The sequence below is a fragment of the Parasteatoda tepidariorum genome, chromosome 8, assembly GCF_982258835.1.
Source record: "Parasteatoda tepidariorum strain Cologne lab strain chromosome 8, Ptep-v5.0, whole genome shotgun sequence".
Lineage (NCBI taxonomy): Eukaryota > Metazoa > Arthropoda > Arachnida > Araneae > Theridiidae > Parasteatoda > Parasteatoda tepidariorum.
This window is the reverse complement of record NC_141762.1, coordinates 49,603,053-49,622,884: the sequence shown is the minus strand read 5'-3', so window position 1 is coordinate 49,622,884 and position 19,832 is coordinate 49,603,053. Positions and strand designations below refer to the sequence as shown.

The following is a 19,832-nucleotide window of genomic DNA, read 5'->3' as shown; positions in this document are numbered from 1 at the left end:
AATTAAATAAATAAATAATAAAAAAAAGAATCTTCAGTGAATAATACAAAATTTAGAAGTGTTAAAAGTTTTAGTCTGTAAAAAAACAGCATCAAATATCAAATTTAAGTTGACTGGCACAAAATTAATTCTATTTTTATGAACAAGCAAAACACCCTAAACATGAATAAACGAAACTCACTAAGGAACAAGAATGAAATTTCTGAAGAAAGTCATTATGTAAATTAAAAGAAAATGCTGTTTTTCTAAACATATTTAAAAATACTTAAGAGATAAAATTACAAAAAATAATTTACTTAATAAACAAATCATTAATTCAGTATTATTAATAAAAATAAACTTGCTAATAATACTAATATGTAATGCAAATTAAATAAAAAATAAACCTAATCAGGGTGCGCAGCCAAATCTTTGAAGCAAAAATAAGCACTTTTTAAAAACTTTTCAAGCACTTTACAAAAATTTTCAAGCACTCAAAAAATTCATATTCAATCAATGATATTATTGAAAAACAAAAACTTTTCATAAACAGTTTTAGCGTTAAAAAAAACCCCAAAAAGAAACGGACGTAAATCGAAACAATCAGTACTTTCCCACATCACCGAGTGAATTCAACTTGACTCTGAACTCAGAACAAAAGTACCCTTACCCCCTACGTCAAAAAAGTGTTAGAAGTAAAATAAAATAAACAAGAATAAAATTAAAATAAATTAAAAAGAAAAACATTTCATAAGGATCTGATATTCTCTATCCGAATTGGAGCACTCGGGTTTCGGTTTCAAGTGTGCGCGCATGCGCAAGTCATAACGTGGGTACGACATGAAGTCCGCGTGAATGATTACGTAGCAAACACCCCATTTTTTGTGAAATGCATGGGATCCATCAGATATCACTGAAGGGTAAAAAAAAATTATTCGTGAAAAAAAAAGCACTTTTTAAAAACGCCTGCTGAAAAAAGCACCTTTAAAAGCTTTTAAAAACGAAATCCCCAAAAAAGCACCTTTAAGTACTTTTTACAAACGCTACGCACCCTGCTAATTTATCTGAGTTTCTTCCAAATTTGATAATATTAATAAATGCGAAAATTTAAGTACAGTAGGGAACCGATTATCCGGAACGATCGGGACCATCGCTATTCCGGATAACTGATTTTTCCGGCTTTCTGAATCACTTCAAAAAGCCATTTTTTTTATTGTTAAACCCAACTTAAAAAAGAATATATTTGGAAATAATCTTAAAAAGAAAAAAAACGATTAAATAATACACTAATGATTATTTCCAAAATGATGGTAAGGTAATCTTTCAAAAAAGAAGGAAAAATCCTAAAATCTTATGAGGAAAAAAATTTTATATTAAAAAAATGGCGGGAAAATGTATCGAATTTCGTTCCGGATTATTGGTTTTCCAATTTCCGGATAACGGGTTCTGTACTGTATCAATAAATTATAACAGGGGTTTTGCAGCCTTTTCCCAATATTCAAATTCTAAAAAATGGCTGTTTCACAAAATTTCACTTTAAAACAATGATTGCACAAAATTGTTCCACATTGGATACTCGGAAAAAACAATGAGAACCAATGTGATTTCATGAGAGGCTCTCAATCCTGAGTGAATCAATCACATCAAAACTCAAATTCGAAATTCGCAAGCTGCAAAAATATCAGAGTTAGGAAAAGCTGAAAAACTGGTGAATGACAGATGAAAAAATTATCATCCAACAATGTGAAGTTATGATGGATTTATCACAAATCGAACGTGCTATAAAGTGAAAACTTAAAGACGAACGTCATAATAACATCAAATTAAAAGTATTAGAAATTGAAAAACTTTGTGAAAGGGCTGAAAAATAAATAAATAACTGTCGAAAAAAACTATCACCAAACATTGTGTAACATTGAATTGTAACAAATTGAACGCATCAGAAAGAGATAATTTTCAATTCATCCAACATCCTCAAATTAAATTTTAATTAAAATTTGTAATTTGGTTGTGCATTTCTTTAACAAATTAATTAAATTTTTTAAAATTAAATTAGTTAAATTAATTCTCAATTTTAATTAAGATACAATAAGTACTGAATCTAAACATTTCAGTCAGATGTAAATTATTACGAGGTCCCTAAATGAGCTTATTGATCTTTTAATTTCAATTATTATTAAATCAAATGATAAAAATTATTATTTTGAAATGACAAATCTGAACCACATAAGTTTTCTTACTACTTTACTAAGTGTTAAATTGCCCTTCAATTTATACTATTTAAAATTTTGCGTTTAAAAAATATTGATTTTTCCCCCCTAACCTTCCTCCCCTCTGAAAACCATTGAGTTTTTTTTAAAGAGCTTTTTGATTGTTAACTGTTCAGGATCCATATGAAAATAATTAATGTATGATACCCAAGTCAAGCTACGATATAAATTTTCTTTTATTCCTGATGGTTCCTGAGGTTCTATTTATACCTGAAGTAAAAATGGAAATTTAAACCAGAAGTATAAATAGGAGCACAGGAATGTCATCAGTGTTATAATCTAGAAAAATATGATCTAGTTTTAAGTTTTTTTGTTTCAATTCCACATTAACAGGTTTGTAAGACATTATTTATAAAGTTTGGTTATTTATATACAGATGATGTCACCTCATAGAAATTAACAAACAATAAAATTTCTTTGGGCACTGGGAGAAAAATTTTGCAATGTTTAGTTGGTTCCCATAATCATCAAAAGTTTGAGATTTTTCGTTTGATTTTAGAAGAGGGAGATATCTTTAGCAGCAAAGTTGCAAGTGTGAGTGGTGCAAAAATCCTTCCCTCCGAATCTAGCTTAGTGCAAGTGCATACAAACTTTTGAGTAACATGTAGAATGATGATCCATTGGTACAATACAGACGTAACACTGAAATGGATTGTGGTTAAATGAATTGTGAAAACTTTAAACAGATCAATACAAAAAATCCTGATTTTTTCGTACTTCATGGCAACAATAGACAAGGCAAGAAAAAAATCTCACTTCAGAAAAGCGAAAAAAAATGAAGCACTTTTTATGATGACAACTAAAAAGTACCTTTAAGGACTTTTAAGAAACAAAACTGGAAAAAAAAGTTTTACACACTAAATACAAGAAGTAAGACATACAAAGGTGATCTTACAACCAAGTGGGTAACACACGTGATGCAACAGTTTTGAAAAACTTCAACTTAAACTCAAAACTTTAGAAAATTGATTTCAATATTACAAATTCAATTATAATAAAAATGACAATTTAAAAAATTATTATTTCAAATAAGATATATAAATCTAATTAAAAAATATTTTTATATAAATATATGCAAAGGCTTCACTTAAAGTTATATAAGTCTTTAGATAGTTATTTCAAAATGTCATTACTTTTTAAATTTTTAATTGGAACCATTTTGTACTAAGACAATCTGAAAATTTTATATTTTGTACAGAAAATGAAAATATGATCAATACTTTAAAAAAAATTCAGTACCAGGATCCCGAAAAATTTTCGATGATCTAGCTCTGCTTCCAGATAAGCTAAAGCTGCAACTTTGCTAAGACTCGACAACCTTTATGTACATTTATATATTAATGAGCTTCAGATTTTAATTTGAAATTTTAACTACAAAAAGTAACATCTGAAAAATAACATAGTCCTCAGCTCCCACAGAAAATATACATTTGATTTATAGTTGAAGTAAATTTGTTTTTGTGAGTGAGTATTCAGGACAGGGGTCTGTCCAAGCCAAATTTACTACTGTTTAGCAGTACCTTCACAAATTCAACTTGAGGAAAAAAGGTAGTGTCACAAAATACTTTTTCTTAAAATTTTATTTTTGAGTCACGTACGAAACGATAAAACCATATTTTTACGTCATTTTTTAATATAATTTTTAATTTTCACAAATTATGTCTAAATTTTCACAAAATAGGTATACCTCTTTTATCTTTTTACAGTAACTTAACTAGGAGACAATGTTGTTGCAATGTATCAAGCCTCTTGTAAACTAAAATAAAAATACAGATCTCCAGGGAAAACACAGCTCTGGCACCAAGTACCCGAACAGAACTAATATTTCAATTTAAAGTGCTTCACTAACTTTAAACGCAACAAAACGTATTTTAAAAATTTTGCGATTAATGAATTGTTAACCGACTTAAATAAAGAGATAAATTCAATTTCTTTTAAATAATAATATTTTTTATAAAAAATATGATGTAATCTTGTAAAATAGTAAATAAGTAAATGACCTCATTTCTCTCTTATAAGATTTTACTATAGAAAATTTATATCATGTTTTTTTCTTTCTTTATAAATTCATGAGTCCTATATATTCTAAAATAGCAAATTGATTAGAATAGATAAGATTATTGGATTACTTTTTTTGGATATCCTTGCCATTTTAGGGATGGTCGTTTAGTTTAACATATTAAATTTTAGAATTATAAATTGTGTCTTATGATAGAAATTAAACAAAAAAAAAAGTTTAATTTATTTATGGTACAGTGGCAGGTGTGACTAAGCATCCCAATGTAATGCCAAATATGAGAGTGACTAAACTGCATATCAGGAGAATATGGAGGAAAAAACATAAAATTAACATTGAAAAACCAATTTCGCAAAAGAAATAGACTGCAATCTGGCGTAAAATTTGTATAACAATCTTCAAATGCATGATAAAAAAAACTTATTTATGAATTTTTTCAAAAAAGTATACTTTTTACAAGGTTGCATACATAAAATTGAAAAGATAAAAACATAAACACTTATAATACTTCAAATTTTAATGCTTCTTTAAATACCAAGATGGAACTTTCAAATGAACATAAAAACATTACTGCCTGTAACATATTCTGACTTAACCCTAAGATGTGAAGGTGTTTTAAAATTATCTGCTATGGGTGGCAACTCACCTGCTTAGCTCCAGTTCTTGCGCATGGATTTTTTTAGAAATGCTAGAATCTTAAAAAATCATATAGAAACCACTTGATTTGAGAAATTACGAGTCCTTAGGCCCATATTTCTGGGTCTCCTTCTACTAAAAAGTTGGTCCTAATTTAAAATATTAATTGTCAGCCTCTTTACCATCTATTAATATTTGCATTCATAATATGTTATTGATATACAAAACACAGAATTTCAAATCAAGAAAAGTCAAGGTTTTAATCAGAAATGATCAAATACTTGGATTAAAAAATGAGGCAATATAATTAGATACGCAGAATTATTCTAATTTTCTCCCTCAGCTTAAAGATGAAATTTTTTATATAAAGTTTGGATTAAATTTTGCCGAAACGAATATGCTTCCATGTTAAATTTTTTTCCAAGCAGAGAATTATGGGGACACAACATAACTTTTCGAACATATAATTTTTCGAATCCTCACTATGATTTTTTGCGTATTTGACAAGTTATTGCTGGTAAACGGAATCATTGACCCTTATCCTTCCAGAAAACATCTATTGCTTTCTTGATAGTCTGGTGAATCTGTGGAGATTCATGTTCGATAAGGAAGTTAGAAAAAAAAATGTAAAACATCATTCTGTAGTGTCTTAACACAGGGATTTTAAGCTGAATTCTACAGGAAGGTTCAATATTGGTCTCTGTATGATGATGTTTCATTGATGATAGCACCATCCGTTTGCAATATGTAGTTTTAAAAATTCAACGTAAAACTTTGTCAAAACCATTTCTTCCAAGTTATTGCCCAAATTACCTATATCTATTAGTTTCATATCCAAGTTATTATTGATTAAAAAAAAAAACAATACATTTCTTTGATCACACAAAAAAAATTTAATGAATGATAAATTATTACCTTTGCCTGTTTTATGACCTTATTTTCTGTAGTTAATGTGCTTTTCGCAACAGCAACTTTTTTACCATTGAATGATGGCTCCTTCGTTAACACTTTTTTAGAGTCATAAGACTTAGAAGAAGGCAACCTGAAAAAAAATATTAAATAATATTTAAAAATTATTTTATAATTTATTTGAAAGGATTGTTTAAAAATGATAAGACATTTGGATTTAGTAAAATAAAATTGTAACCTACAATTTCTATTTGCCTGCAGCGAATGAATATCTACCCGGCGAATAAGTTTTGTTGTGTTTCAAATCAAACTACCATCCACCCCCCACCCAAAAAAATAGCGATTATGGACAAAATCTGTGAAAAATAACAGGATGCAACTTCAGCAAACCTTTAAGACAGTGGAGCACAAAATTCCCTAGAATGATTTACTTAAAATTTCAAACCCTCAAACATATTTTGAATCTGACAAATGGTAAGTGTTAGCAAACATTAAGGGTAAAGAATATGAAAACATTTCTGATAATTTTCCCATTTCACTAGCTTTTAATGATATATGGATATTATTAGCATGCCTGCCAACATTGGAGAAATAAAATAACAGAGATTTTACTAGCGAAATTTTTGGGCTACGAGTAAAGTTTTGATACATCATGTGTAATCATATAAGTCAAAATTGGAAATAATATAAGCACTAACATTTAGTGAAGTAAAAAATATATATATAGATCTTAGTCTGAAGAAGATTTTTTTAAAACCATTATTTATATTTACTTAAACTATAAACTATCAAGATACTGCAGTACTGGCATTAGCACCATCTGTTGAAGAATAAGAATTATTTTTGCCATTAGCGGATATTTTATCGTCAAAGTTTTTTTTAAAAATGTCTTCAACAAATACTGAGAATATACGGGTAAACAGGAGATAGTCGTAAAGTACAGGACTCTGCATTAAGAAACAGGAAACTTGGCTGGTATGCATTAGAATCATTGAAACCTTATGGCAACCTTATTTTAAAAAAGATGTATTTTTTTGCAATAAATATGTCAATTCTTCTATATTTTTTTTATAGATTTTGTAACCAATAACACCCTTTATACTACATTTGTAAACAGTTTTAAAATTGTTCCTATTTTTCTTGAAAATATTGGTGAGCAAAAATTTCAGTTCGGTTAATACATTTAAAACCGAAATTTCGTGCCCTGAGCTACAACGAATAACTTATTTAATCATTAAATTTTAATTAACCATTACAAGGAGTAGCTTTTAAACTAATTGTAACTAGTAATAATCATTTTATTTTTCAAGGGATTAAGATTAACTACACTAAACTTATTAATACAACGCCTTAATGACCTATGCATCAAAGACGTTTTAAAAGTTTGAATGTAAAAATTCTTTTAAAAAATACATAGATGCTTTTTCTCATTCTATGCTTCATTTTAAATTACTCCCACAACTACTTGCCTAATGCATAAAAAAGTACGGTTTTTAGAAATAATATGATAAAACTATATACTACTATACATCACATAATTGTTTAGTATGCAGGTGTCTGCCCAGGTCGAATTTAATACCGTTTAGAGGTACCTTCATAAATTCAACTTTAGGAAAAACGGCAGTTTCACAAAATACTTTCTTAAAATTTTACTTTTGTATCCCTTAAGAAATGGTAAATCCATATTTTTACCCTATTTTTGTGTTGATTTTTAAATATAATTTTTAATTTTTTACAAATTATGTCTAAATTTTCCCAAAATAGGTACCTCTCAGAAAAACCTAGACAGACCCCTGTTATGTCTTCAAAACTTAATTATAAACTCTTAATTTTAAACTTTTGAACTACTTGGTTCTGAATTTCAAAATATCAAAATGTTTACATTATTTTAATGTCAATATTAAAGATTAAGATTTTTTTTTATTATTATTATTTCAAGAAAAATCGGGGGGGGGGGGGAAAATGAGGAACTCTGAAACATAATTTCCAAAGAAATAAGTTTCAATTTTTTTTTTTTTTTAATTTTCTTGGTTTTTCCTATTGATTGAAAAACGAGTATTATTTTCAAAACAGCGCCATTTTCATTATTTCTACATAGGGTGAATAATGAGTCTATTTTAAAAATATGGAAGCAATAGATGTCTGGTCAACATAATGCACCTGGAGAATATATGGGATAATCCACAAAACAATTATTCGACAGATCGAACCTGTACACTTATACATTGAGTAAAATTATTAAAGCAAAAAATTACAGAATTAAATTATTAAAAATTTCTTCCCCAGTTTACATTTTTCAGAGCAGTTTTTTCATTACATAAAAAATTGAATGATAAATTAAGTACTTCTGTCCCTTTTCAAGATATTTATTAATTCAGTGTCAGTATCCCATAACATCAGCAATTATTTATAGGATTATTATAAATTAACCTATGTTAATAAAATTTGTTTTGGGGTAGGAGATAGAAGAAAGATAAAACATTGCTTTAAAAATAGGAAGGAGAGAAAAATACTTTTTTATGTTTATTTCTTTTTACACATGCACTTGTTAGTTAGCAAATATAACCAGATTAATATTTTGATGATTTGTAAGTTACGATAATCTTAGGAATACAAAATAATGATATAAGTATAATTTACATATCAAATTTGAATCATTTAATTGAAATCTTCAATTCAGATGAAAGATTTTTATTGAATTATATTGTTTGTTTATTTATAAATGATTATTATGTATCGACATATTTGAGACTTTGGTTATAAAAATGGTCACCAAAAGATTTGCAGTAACAAGAGAAAGTCATAAATGTTTTGTTTTTTTGCATATTACAGGCCTCCTAGTGCGACAAAGAAAAAATAGGGACAACATTTTTCAGAAAACAAAATTTGATAACATTAGAACAGTAGACATATATCAGACTACTTTTAAAAACAAAGCAAACCAAAAAATTTTGAACTTTTTCTAGAAGTAAGAAAAGTATAAGAAAAGCAAGTTTTATCCCAAAAAAATAATTAAACTACTACTCTTAATTTCAAGATTGCTTTCTTAAGAAAAGAAAGATTAAAGTTACAGCACAATTAAGTTTCAGCACAATTTTATTAATAAACACTAAACAACTAACAGTTTAAGACATGGAAAATTTTAAAAAAATAAATAAATAAAATTAAAATAACAATAAAAATAACATTAAAAATAATAACTGATATCAATTACGGTCAATTCCCTGATAACAAAACTTTTAATATAGTTCTAGACTTCTTTAACAAATAATTTTAAAATTGGGTTTCAATAATCTTGAAATGAAGGCACTGTAAATATGCTACTAAACACCCTTGTAAAAAAATAATTTAATGGGCGATTCTTTCACTCATTTAAATAATTCTGTAATACAATTCCATTTTAGTTGAATGGAAACTATTATTTGTAGTATCAGTTGAATGAGTCGAAGCGAAAATTGTGAAACTGCAAAAACTCAATCCTACAAGATTTGTTACTGCATTTGCTGAAAATAATAAATAAGCGCATCACCTCTGAAATCATCCCCATAAAAATTTAAAAATGAAAAAGATTTCATTATTTTATTCATAAGATGTTTGACAAATTTTGCAAGTAAGGCTATTTGTCTAAGACATGGACATAACCATAGTTAGTGGGCAGTCCAAAATTAAAACTATCAAATTTCATTACTTTTATTAGGATTATTAAATAAAATAAAAAGATGTTTGATTAAAAATCTAAACCTTTCAATTCTACAAATGAATTATTAAAAATCCACATTTGAATTCATAGAAAATAGGATGTTCTGTAGACACATAAAAATCAGGAATATCAGGACAACTACGAACCTTGCATATTAATAACAAATTAACACAAAAACTAATAGTTATAGATTTATAATACACAACATTCCAGAAAATTAAAAACATATTATTTACATTTAGCTAGTTAGTTAAATATTTTCAAAGCAAAAGATACCTTTGCACAATATTTTCCTTTTCTTTTCTAACTTTTGAAGAAATGGATTGTACTTGTTTTACAGAGTCAGGCTAAAAACATATGAAAGATTTTAAATTAACAATTACATCTAACTTTACATTGAATAAAATGAAAGTAATATAAATTTCTAAAGATGTAAATAGTTTTTACAGGAAAAAAAAACATGAATACAAAATTTTTTGTCAACCAAAGACATTAGGGTAAAAAGCTACTCTATAAAAAAATAATAATTCTAGTCCATACAAAAAATTGGCAAATTTGACAGCTACACTGATAGAATTTTAATGTATGCTCTAAAGTTAGAAAAGTAAACTTATGTCCTGAAATTGAGTGTAAGGATTCAATTTGAGAATGTTCAGAATAAATGTAGTTAGCTACAATTACCATATTATCATTCAATAAAGTATTTTAAAAAATTCTAACTTTTATCATGAAGCCAATGCTAGATTAAAAAATAAAAAAAATTAAAAAAAAACACATTTTTCTATGCAAATTTCAAAGAATAAAATATAATAAGCAGTAAAATAATAAATGCAATAATAATAAAATCTAAAAAATTCTAGAGCTAAATTAACTAAAATTTCTGAGTTTTAGATAATTTTAAAAAAATTAATTCAATTACGCTCTTTCTCTCTCTATATATATATATATATATATATACATACATACATACATACAAGGCATGTCTTTTAAGTGAAGACTGGTAGCACGCGCCGCAACAAGCACTAGCCGCCTCAGGTCCCGACATTCCTTGGTAATAGCTGTGCTCGGTTGCAACCCTGCAGATAACCTGTACGGTCTGTTCTGCGTCCTTAAAACATTCAAGATTATCGCGTCGCCCACCCCGTATGAGATACAATCAATAAAAGGCTTTTTGTCAGCAAGAAAACTGTCTGCTGCAGACAATCACTGGCAAATTCATGACGTTTACGGAGCTACTGCAATGAGCGAAAGGCAAAGTGATTAAATGGGTCAGAGACTTCGAAGCTGGCCGCAACAACGTTTATGTTGAGTTCTGCTCCAGTCTCCTATCTGTGATCACTTTCAATATGGTGGCTTCAATTGAAGAGAAAATTTTGGAGAACAGATGCTTTACCATAAGCACTCTTTCAAACGACTTTCTTGAAGTGTCTAGGTCAGTGCTGTATAAGATTGATTATGAAAAGTTAAGATTTGAGAAACTATGCCCACGTTTTTTTGACTTACATTAGTGTAACGAAGGTGCCGCCATATTGAGTTGAATTGTAACAGGAGGCTAAACATGGCATTCACATGCTACACTAGAATCAAAGCTACAGGGCTTGGAGACACACACACTCTCCAGTAAGAGAGCCAAACAGACTATGTCCCAGCAGAAGATTGTGGCGTTCATGATTTGGGATAGTCATGGTCTTTTGTCGGTCTACATAAATTTGGTAGCCTACAGCCAAACCCTGCAAAAGCTAGCCAGAGCGATTCAAAACAAAAGACGCAGCATGTAGACAGAGGGAATTTTGTTACTCCACGACAATGCAAGGTCTCACACCTCAGCTCAGACCTGGGGCCCTATTACCAACTCGTCGAAATTTATTCCTCTCGGAAACGATTCCGATCGGAAACTAGCTTTCATCGGATTGCCAATTTCGTAAAACCCACTGTGCCGTAACATGAGCTTATCGGAATCCGGAATCGAAATCTCCATTCCACACGATTCCTGTGAAATTGAAGTTTGTAGGCGGAGCTAACTTTGACCAATTAGGAAATTACTATAATTCTAATTTATTAATCTGGCAACGATATGTTTGTCTTCTCTACTTCTATGTGAGTTAAAATCGCATTAACTTAGAACTGAAAGCTTAAAAATTCATACATTTTCAACAATTTTGTGTTCTAAAAGCTAAGTTTGTGTTTATTAGAAGTACAGAGAGTAGTGTAGAATGAAATTACAACGTAGTATTTTCAAATGGCTTCACGTACAAAAATTAATATTCGCCTGCAAACAATGATTGTGGAATACCTAGAAAACAATCCAGATTAAAATAAAGAAAGCCTTACCGGCATATCTGGCGTAATTACCACCATAAATATTAAATACCAAATCACTACTATATAAGACATGTTAACTCCATCTTAAAGTACCATAAGATAGTTGAAGGATAACACAGTCGTTAGTAAAATCCCCACACATGCATATTTCAAACAATATAGGAAATTTTAATAGCTAACTTTGGTAATTCCTTCTTTTAGCTAAGATTCTATTGCTTTTTGTACATATTTTTTTATGTAGCTTTGTTATGAATTTCCACAATCCGATATTATTCATTTCCACTACTGAATTTCGCTTATGAGTAACACCATTTAAAAAAAAACTAATTTCCAATCTAAAATAACTTCTAAATTTTGTTGTCGGGATATTGGAATACCCCAATAGCTGGCTGTATGACGGAAAACAGCGCCATTTTGTTCACTGAAATAAACAAACTCTTATCGGAATCTAGATTTCGCTTACTCTTAAACCTGCCGGAATGGGATTCGTAATAATTTCGCATCGGAATTTAGTTCCGAGCGGAATCAAGAGCTCGTAATACGACTTAACTGACATTCACGGATTTATGACGCCACGAGAGCTTCATTTCGATCGGAATCAGATTCCGTGAAGCTGGTAATAGGGCCCCAGAACTTCATTGGACTCTTTTGGCTGAGAAGTTTTAGACTACCCTCTTAGAGCTCAGACGCCAAGCGATTTTCATCGCTTCTGCCATCTCAAAGTTCTCGGCAGTAGCTGCTACAATGATGACGAATATGTGAAAACAGAACCACTTGGTTATCGGAGCAGACGGCAACTTTCAATGAAAAGGGTATTCAAAATCTACTAGCAATAAGGTATGATAACTGCATAAACAAACTTGGTAACTATGTTTAAAAATAGACACGTATGTAAAATCTGAAAATAAATTTGGAGTTTGAAATTTTTCTTTCGTTTGGTTTCTATTTTCAAACGGCCCTTACTTAAACACTCCGAATATATATAGATAGATAGATATTAACAAGCTTTGGGGAACAAACTTTAATGTATCAACAGCTTACAAACATTTTGTACAAAAATATATTTTTTATAATATCTAATATCATTAATGTTTTGTTTCCTTTTTCAAGAAGGGTTCCAAAAATGCAGCTTAAAGAAATTTTTAAGTATTCTTTTTTTTTTTTAGGAAAACATTTTATTACTGCAATACTTATTAAAAGTTTCTAACAATTTTTAATTTTAATTCAATCAATGAGTAGAAAGAAACTTTTTATCAACTGCTTACACATTTATTTAATTGTAATATTTTAGAAAACATATTATTATAAAATTTGTAAAGATAGTTTTTTCTTGAAATATCAAATCCTTTTAAATGAGTATTTAAATTTTTTTTAACGGGGAAAAAAAAGCGAAATGCCTTTAGTAAATCTTTCACTTGATTTTTCACACAAATCAATCAACTAAAACGGAAAAATTGCCAGCTGAGTATGAATGGTTTAATTTTTTTTTAAATTTTCCAACTTTTAAACATGCATTCAATACCTTTTTAGAGACTAGAACTTCTTTAGAATTCTGTGGCAACTTTTTAGACTGCGTTCCCAAACATTTAGTTGGTAAAGGAATGGATGACCTGCGATATAAAATTTTCAATTAATATTTTAATGCTCTTTTTAAATGACCATTAAATCAATGCAAATAAGAAATACTTACTGAGCAGGTCTTTTGCTTGGTAATGGGATCTTTGATTTTACCATCTTAATCCTAAATAATAAATTTTAAAAAATTTAAAACAATATATACTTTTTTAAAACATGCAAATGTAATATATCTATACAAAGATTTTTAAATGGAAAATAATAATAAATAATTGTAAGTGGAGGAGTGTATATTAATGAATTTTTTAGTGATTTAAAATTTTACCATTAAACATTTATTTTCTCATAATTTTCAGATTAAAATATAAAAAGAGCTTTCAAGTTGTTTACCAATTAATTTTTATCTACTTTTTATGAAAGAAATTTGTAATATAAATTATTTATGATTCACTGAAATTGTCCTGTTATTTTAATAATGAATGAGAACCACTCTGCGAAATATACACATCAAATAATATAAGAGGGTCATTTAAAAATTGAGGGTCAAACGTAATTATTATATAATCTTACACATTTTGATAAATTTTAACCTACCCCTACATTTTACCTAACCTGCCCAACCCTTTTTCATTCTTAGGGATACCACTGCATTAAGCACCTAATCAATTTACGCCTTTAAATTTGTTATAGCTTGAAAACTTTAGCATATCTTCACTTATAATTGATGATAAGACTGTAGTTATCCTGAACTCAAATGTGATAAAGCCTTTTTTTTTTTCAGAACCATCTCAGCATAATTTTTAATGTTGCAGAAATTTTTTTTTACAATCAATTAAATTTTTATTTAGACTGATATAATAAAAAAATGTTTTAGTAGTACCCATACAGTTAAAGTTCTAATAGAAAAATATTTTTGCTAGAGAGTACAAGAGATCCTTTTTTCAACTCATTATATTATGGTATAATAATTAAAATAATTCTCACATATTTTGGACAATTCTATTAAAGAAAGGATAACTTAACAAAAAAAAAATTTATTATAACATCCTCTATAAATTAGCGAATTTCTCTAAATATTTTGTAACAATAACAAAAATAAAAGTTTTAAAATTTTACATACATAGTTTGTATTTGTGACATCAGTCACAAGAGCTTTTTTCCTATTTGTTTACAAATGTACTTCCAATGTCTCCTACTAATTTTTTTTTTGTAAATAAATTTAAAAGAAATAATTCCATCATAGCTTATAGAAGAAGGGTGCTTAAAAATGATGTTTTACTCCATGTACTTTCGATGTATTTTTCCGATTACCGTTTATTTAGTTATTTACCCACCTAATGAATATTTTTAAGTTGATTAAATACTAAACAATACTGAATTAAGTATAAATGTTATTTCTTATTGAAAAGAATCAGCTTTGATGATCTATTATCGAACTCGTTGAAGTCCCGGGATATTGTACTGTATTACAGATAATGTAACAAGAATATTCCATTTTTTTACCTCACCAAAGGTTTGATTACTTTTTAAAAATGATGAAATTTCTTCATATACAAAAATTAATTCTTTTTATTATGATGATTATTTACAAATTGCGAAGAAAATAATTTGTGTGACTCATAACTCACGAGTTCTTGTATCGTAATAAAAGCAGTGGGACTTGCAGCATCCAGAACCATGCTCCAAGCCATGCAGAAATTGCTAGCTTTAAACGCTAAAAAAATGATCTAAACATCACTTTAATTTATGATGAAATCGGCAACAATAAAGCTAGTGAGAAAGAGTTTACTAAAATTCAAAATTTGCACATTGCATTAACAATATTGAGTTTTTAAAACCATGTAGAATTCTGTAGCACAAACCGTTGAAAAACAACGTAGATTTAAGATAGAATCTGAGGAAATAGACCCAATCAGAAAGTGACTCAAATGCGCAATTCAAATTTTTTTTTTATTCTGTTCAATCCGCGGGCCAAATATGGCCCATGGGCTGCAGGTTGTGCACTCCTACGAATAAACCAAATTTTTTAACCTATGTAAAATTAATCACTTAATTAAGGGCGCCGGCAGAATAATATAAAAGGGGGTGCAATCCTCTAACAAACTAACCCCCCCCCCAAAAAAAAAATTTTTTTTAATATTCTGTTATTAGGTACATTTTGTTTTGTTATTACATATACTTTCATCTGTTAATTTTTTTCAAGATACATTTCTTCGTTGTTAACAAGATATTTGAAAAAAAAATGAGCTTTTTGTACTTGCAAATTTCGCAGCGAGAAACTGTATTGATGTCGCTGTCATAGTTATTGACTTTGAAACACAAATAACTACGAACAGTAGTTTCGTATACTAACGTGTTTGTGCATGCTTGGAATCGGAAGACATGGAATTGGTCTACAATGTCTCACGAGAGATTAAGTAGTTTGTGCATATTCAGTGTGCATAAGAAAAGAATCGAAGATGACTCAGAATTCATTGAAAAAGTTATAAACAGATAAGGACAGCAAACAAGTGTATTACAATTCCTGTTTGATTAAGAAATTTTTTAATTGTTATGTACCAAAACAAAAATTACTTAATTATTTGTTTTTGAATAAAAATATTTTTAATAAAAAAAATTTATATAACAAAAGTGTTTTTCTGTATCTCTTTAATTGCTTTAAAAAGAATCAGAGGGTGCAAGTGCACCCCTTGCATTCCCCTGCCGGCACCCTTGCACTTAATATTATCTTGCTTGGTCCATATCAATAGAGTTAATTTCATAATAAAATTTTGTGTAATTAATTTTAGAGTGAAGCATCACTTATTTAAATATAATTGTATTATTCACTGCTATTAAACATTATTGTGAAATTCAATTGACACCTTTTTTTTTTTTTATTTGTTGCTCCTCAATAACTTGGATGAAATCTCAGCTTTTTTTACTTTTTGATAATAATGAATTACCCTGACAAAGAAGAATTCAACGTTAATGATAAATGGAAAGGTTATTCTTTGAAATGCTCAGGGGAAAGGTGCAATTAATAAGCATGCATAGTTGCTGTTGATAAACAAAAACATAGCTTGGAGAGCTGTTTTATATACTTTGTTGATGTCAAAGATTTTTTTTTTAAGATAACTTGAATGATTTTTACTGGCAATATAAAAATGTGTGTAAGCAAAGACACTGTTGAACTTAAGTTTCTTTTCGCCTAAAATATCTAATTTTGATGAATTTCCTTGGAATTCTTCATTTTTTCTGCCGTGTTCTAAACTGCTACCAGATCAGCTTCAGTATAAAAATCTTAAAGAACAGCTAAAATTGGAGAAGAAGGCCAATAGATAAGAGTAGTGTTTGATAATATTGGTGGCCTGGTTAAAACATATTCCACAAGCAAGACAAACCTAACACTTAAACTAAGGTGGCCAGATTTATAAACCGTGATATGAGAACAAATGAATAGAGCATTTTTGAATAATTTTACAACCTCATTCATTAATGGAAAATATGAACTTTTATATGCAGAATTTTTTTTTCTTCCATTGATAACTAATATCAGGTTCAGAACTATCTTCATCAAACTCTATTTCATTACTACGCACTTTTGAAATATTATATAATATTTTGTTAATTTAAAATGTGTTAAATTTTTCTTAAATTATTTTAAGATTAGTAATGTGTTTTAATATTCATTGTCATTATATTTGCTGTAAGACAAAGATACCTTGTTATAAAACATGCACATTTCAGGTTTTGATGTTCTTTTCCATATTAAAAAAAAAGTATATGTTTTCAGAGAAATTCGTGGACATTTCCTTTCCTCAACAGCTTTGAGAGCCCCTGGTCACCTTACTTAAACCCCCACTTCAGGCCCATAGCTGATAGCAAGTTTTAATATTTAAAAAAAAAAAAAAATTCAATACACTTTTAGTTGATTTGTACGTATGCCTTTCGCCACGCAATTCAGAACTTGCTTTTAAGATAAATAATAACATTAATAAATTGTAATGTAATTCCTCATGCATCTGTCTCCTGGAAACTAAGCTAAAAATAATTCAGAATATTTGAATTTATAATGAAATCTAAGTCATATAAATATTTGAACTATTGAAAAGAAAATGATTAAGCAATCACAATTTAATCAATATTTTACCTATTAAAAGAAATCAGTAATGTACTTATGATATATGACCATCTGCAGGGGTCTGTCCAGACATTTTGTGAAAGGTTCGTTTTTGTAAAATTGTGAAAAAATTACTCGTAATTTGTGAATATAAAATAAAAGTTAAGTCACATTCTTTCAACCAGGGTATCCTGCCTTTGTGAATTTGTGCAAATAGGATCCTGTTATTGCAAAAAAACTGTTTCAAGTTTTTAAATTGTAAATAGATACAAGATTATGCTCAACACTGTAAAATTATAATTAAAAAATTTAAATTTTCAAAAATAATTAGCAATTGCTGCTACTAAATTAGAGATGCAACACACAAATACTTGGTATTCAGCCTATACTGCTGAACGCAGAATATTCTTTTCGGGCGAATAAAGGAAGAAGCGTCCGCTGAAGACAAAGCTTAGTTCGTTTACATTCTTTCTTTTTTTCCACCCCCCCGGGCAGAGTTTTTTTCCATTAACAAAACAATAATAAAGCAGTGTTTTCACTACAGCGCGAGAACGCGAGAATCTCGCATATTTTTTCTTTTCTCGCATTAAAAAATGATTACCGCGAGAAATTCGCGCATTCTATAAATCAATTACAAAATTCGCGAATTTCTCGCATTTTGGAAAAAGCTTAGAATTACGCCATTTAGAATAAAATCCGTTTCACTTTTCTTCCCCATTATCTGGCTTCCCTATTTACCAGTATTGTTCAGAACCTTTTCGAACAACAGAACACAACCACGGAATCCCTTTCAGAACACATTTGTCCGCAACCACGCGTTTACCGTAGGTAAGGTTTCTTCATGTAAGACGTTCAAAATTTTTATGCACTTATGCAAGATGGACAAATACCTTGTAAAGGCAAAATCTTCTATGATGATGCATCAAAAATATTCAATGCTTTAAAAAGTAGAAGACGTTAAAAATGTATTATAATTAAAGAAATGTTTTTTTTTTCAAGAGATTTTGTGTTTTTTTAGAAATCTCACTTAACTTTTTGAAATCTCACCCTGTGTTTGAGAAAGGGTGAGAAATTCTCACCCATTTTTTTTCTATGATGAAAACACTGTAAAGATAAATAACTTCGTGAAGGGTCCAATTAAATGACAAATTTTGTCAAGGGTCCGTTAACAGACCCAAATTTCTTCTAAACAAATCCCTGATCTAAGAAGGTTACCGTAAGCAGAATACAAAGAAAAAATTTTGTCATATACGCAATGTCATGCTCAAAGCATACATGTTATTATATGAATTAGTATAATTTTTCCAAAAATCTTCTCATTTCCTTGACACAAATATATACCAAAATCTTACCATAAGAAATTATTTTTTTTATTTCATAAATTTCAGTGAATGTAGAAAGACATCAGGAAAGCAATATTTTTCATGTTCTCAACACTTCCAAATTTTTCCTTTAAATATGTTTAAATTCATATTAAATACTATACTTAAATATACATTTGTAAAAATAAAAAGAAATTTCCCTTGCTTTCATAACACAAAAATCTATTCACATAAATGAATTTTTATTTAATTATGAATAATCAAACTGTATAAATGCAACGTGCAAAATACTGTGAAATCACCTTTTTATTCACATGTATCACAGAGTGCAATCTATCCTCATTTGGGCTTTGCTTGAGTAATGACTAAAGGAAATGTCCATATCATTACCTGTCGCACCAATTACAATCAACAATTATATTAAATAGAAATAAAGCAAGTGGACATGCCAAATGGATAGAAACTAAATGTGCCAAATGAATTGTAAAAAAAAAAAACATTGATGAAAAAAACGCATACAGGTTTGCTCAGTTGTGGCTATCAATTACACCATTTGAGCTAGTCTCCTCTTTTAATGATTTTTTTTTTTTTTTTTAGTTTCTTGTGGGTCGCTGCTGAGAAATTGTTAAGACTTTACGATTATCTTGCAACAGAATAAGATACAAAAACATTCCCAACGACTACTTTGTTTAGAAGTAGATCTAAAAGTCCCCCAATAAAAGTCGTCAGGATTCGCACGTAACTTAGCTAACCAAAAACATCTCATTTGAAAACTATTACAATAAATGGAAATTTAAAACTTATTCTTCACTTTCTATCTATTCTTTATATATCACTCTACAAACTTCAACTTAAATAGTTTTTGTTACTTAATACTAATAATGTAAGCACATTCACCAGTAGCTAAAGCAAAAAATACCATATACATTGAACATAAAAAAATAGTTATCAGTGCCTAAAACTAAAAAATTTGAAAAGAATAAACTAAATATTTTAATTT

The 19,832-nt window shown here is 28.7% G+C and overlaps 1 protein-coding gene across 2 annotated transcripts in view; it reads right to left on the bottom strand.

Annotated features, from left to right (window-relative positions):
• Window positions 1–19,832, bottom strand: part of LOC107446928 (uncharacterized) — a 61,830-nt gene that overhangs the window by 41,566 nt on the left and 432 nt on the right. For both annotated transcript variants that reach the window (XM_087150278.1, XM_087150277.1), the window contains exons 2-5: window positions 13,524–13,574; window positions 13,356–13,443; window positions 9,788–9,858; window positions 5,818–5,944 (exon numbers count right to left, since the gene is read on the bottom strand). In XM_087150278.1, the coding sequence (XP_087006404.1) occupies window positions 5,818–5,944; window positions 9,788–9,858; window positions 13,356–13,443; window positions 13,524–13,567 (330 nt within the window). In that variant the 5' untranslated portion in view covers window positions 13,568–13,574. The remainder of the gene's footprint in view (window positions 1–5,817; window positions 5,945–9,787; window positions 9,859–13,355; window positions 13,444–13,523; window positions 13,575–19,832) is intronic.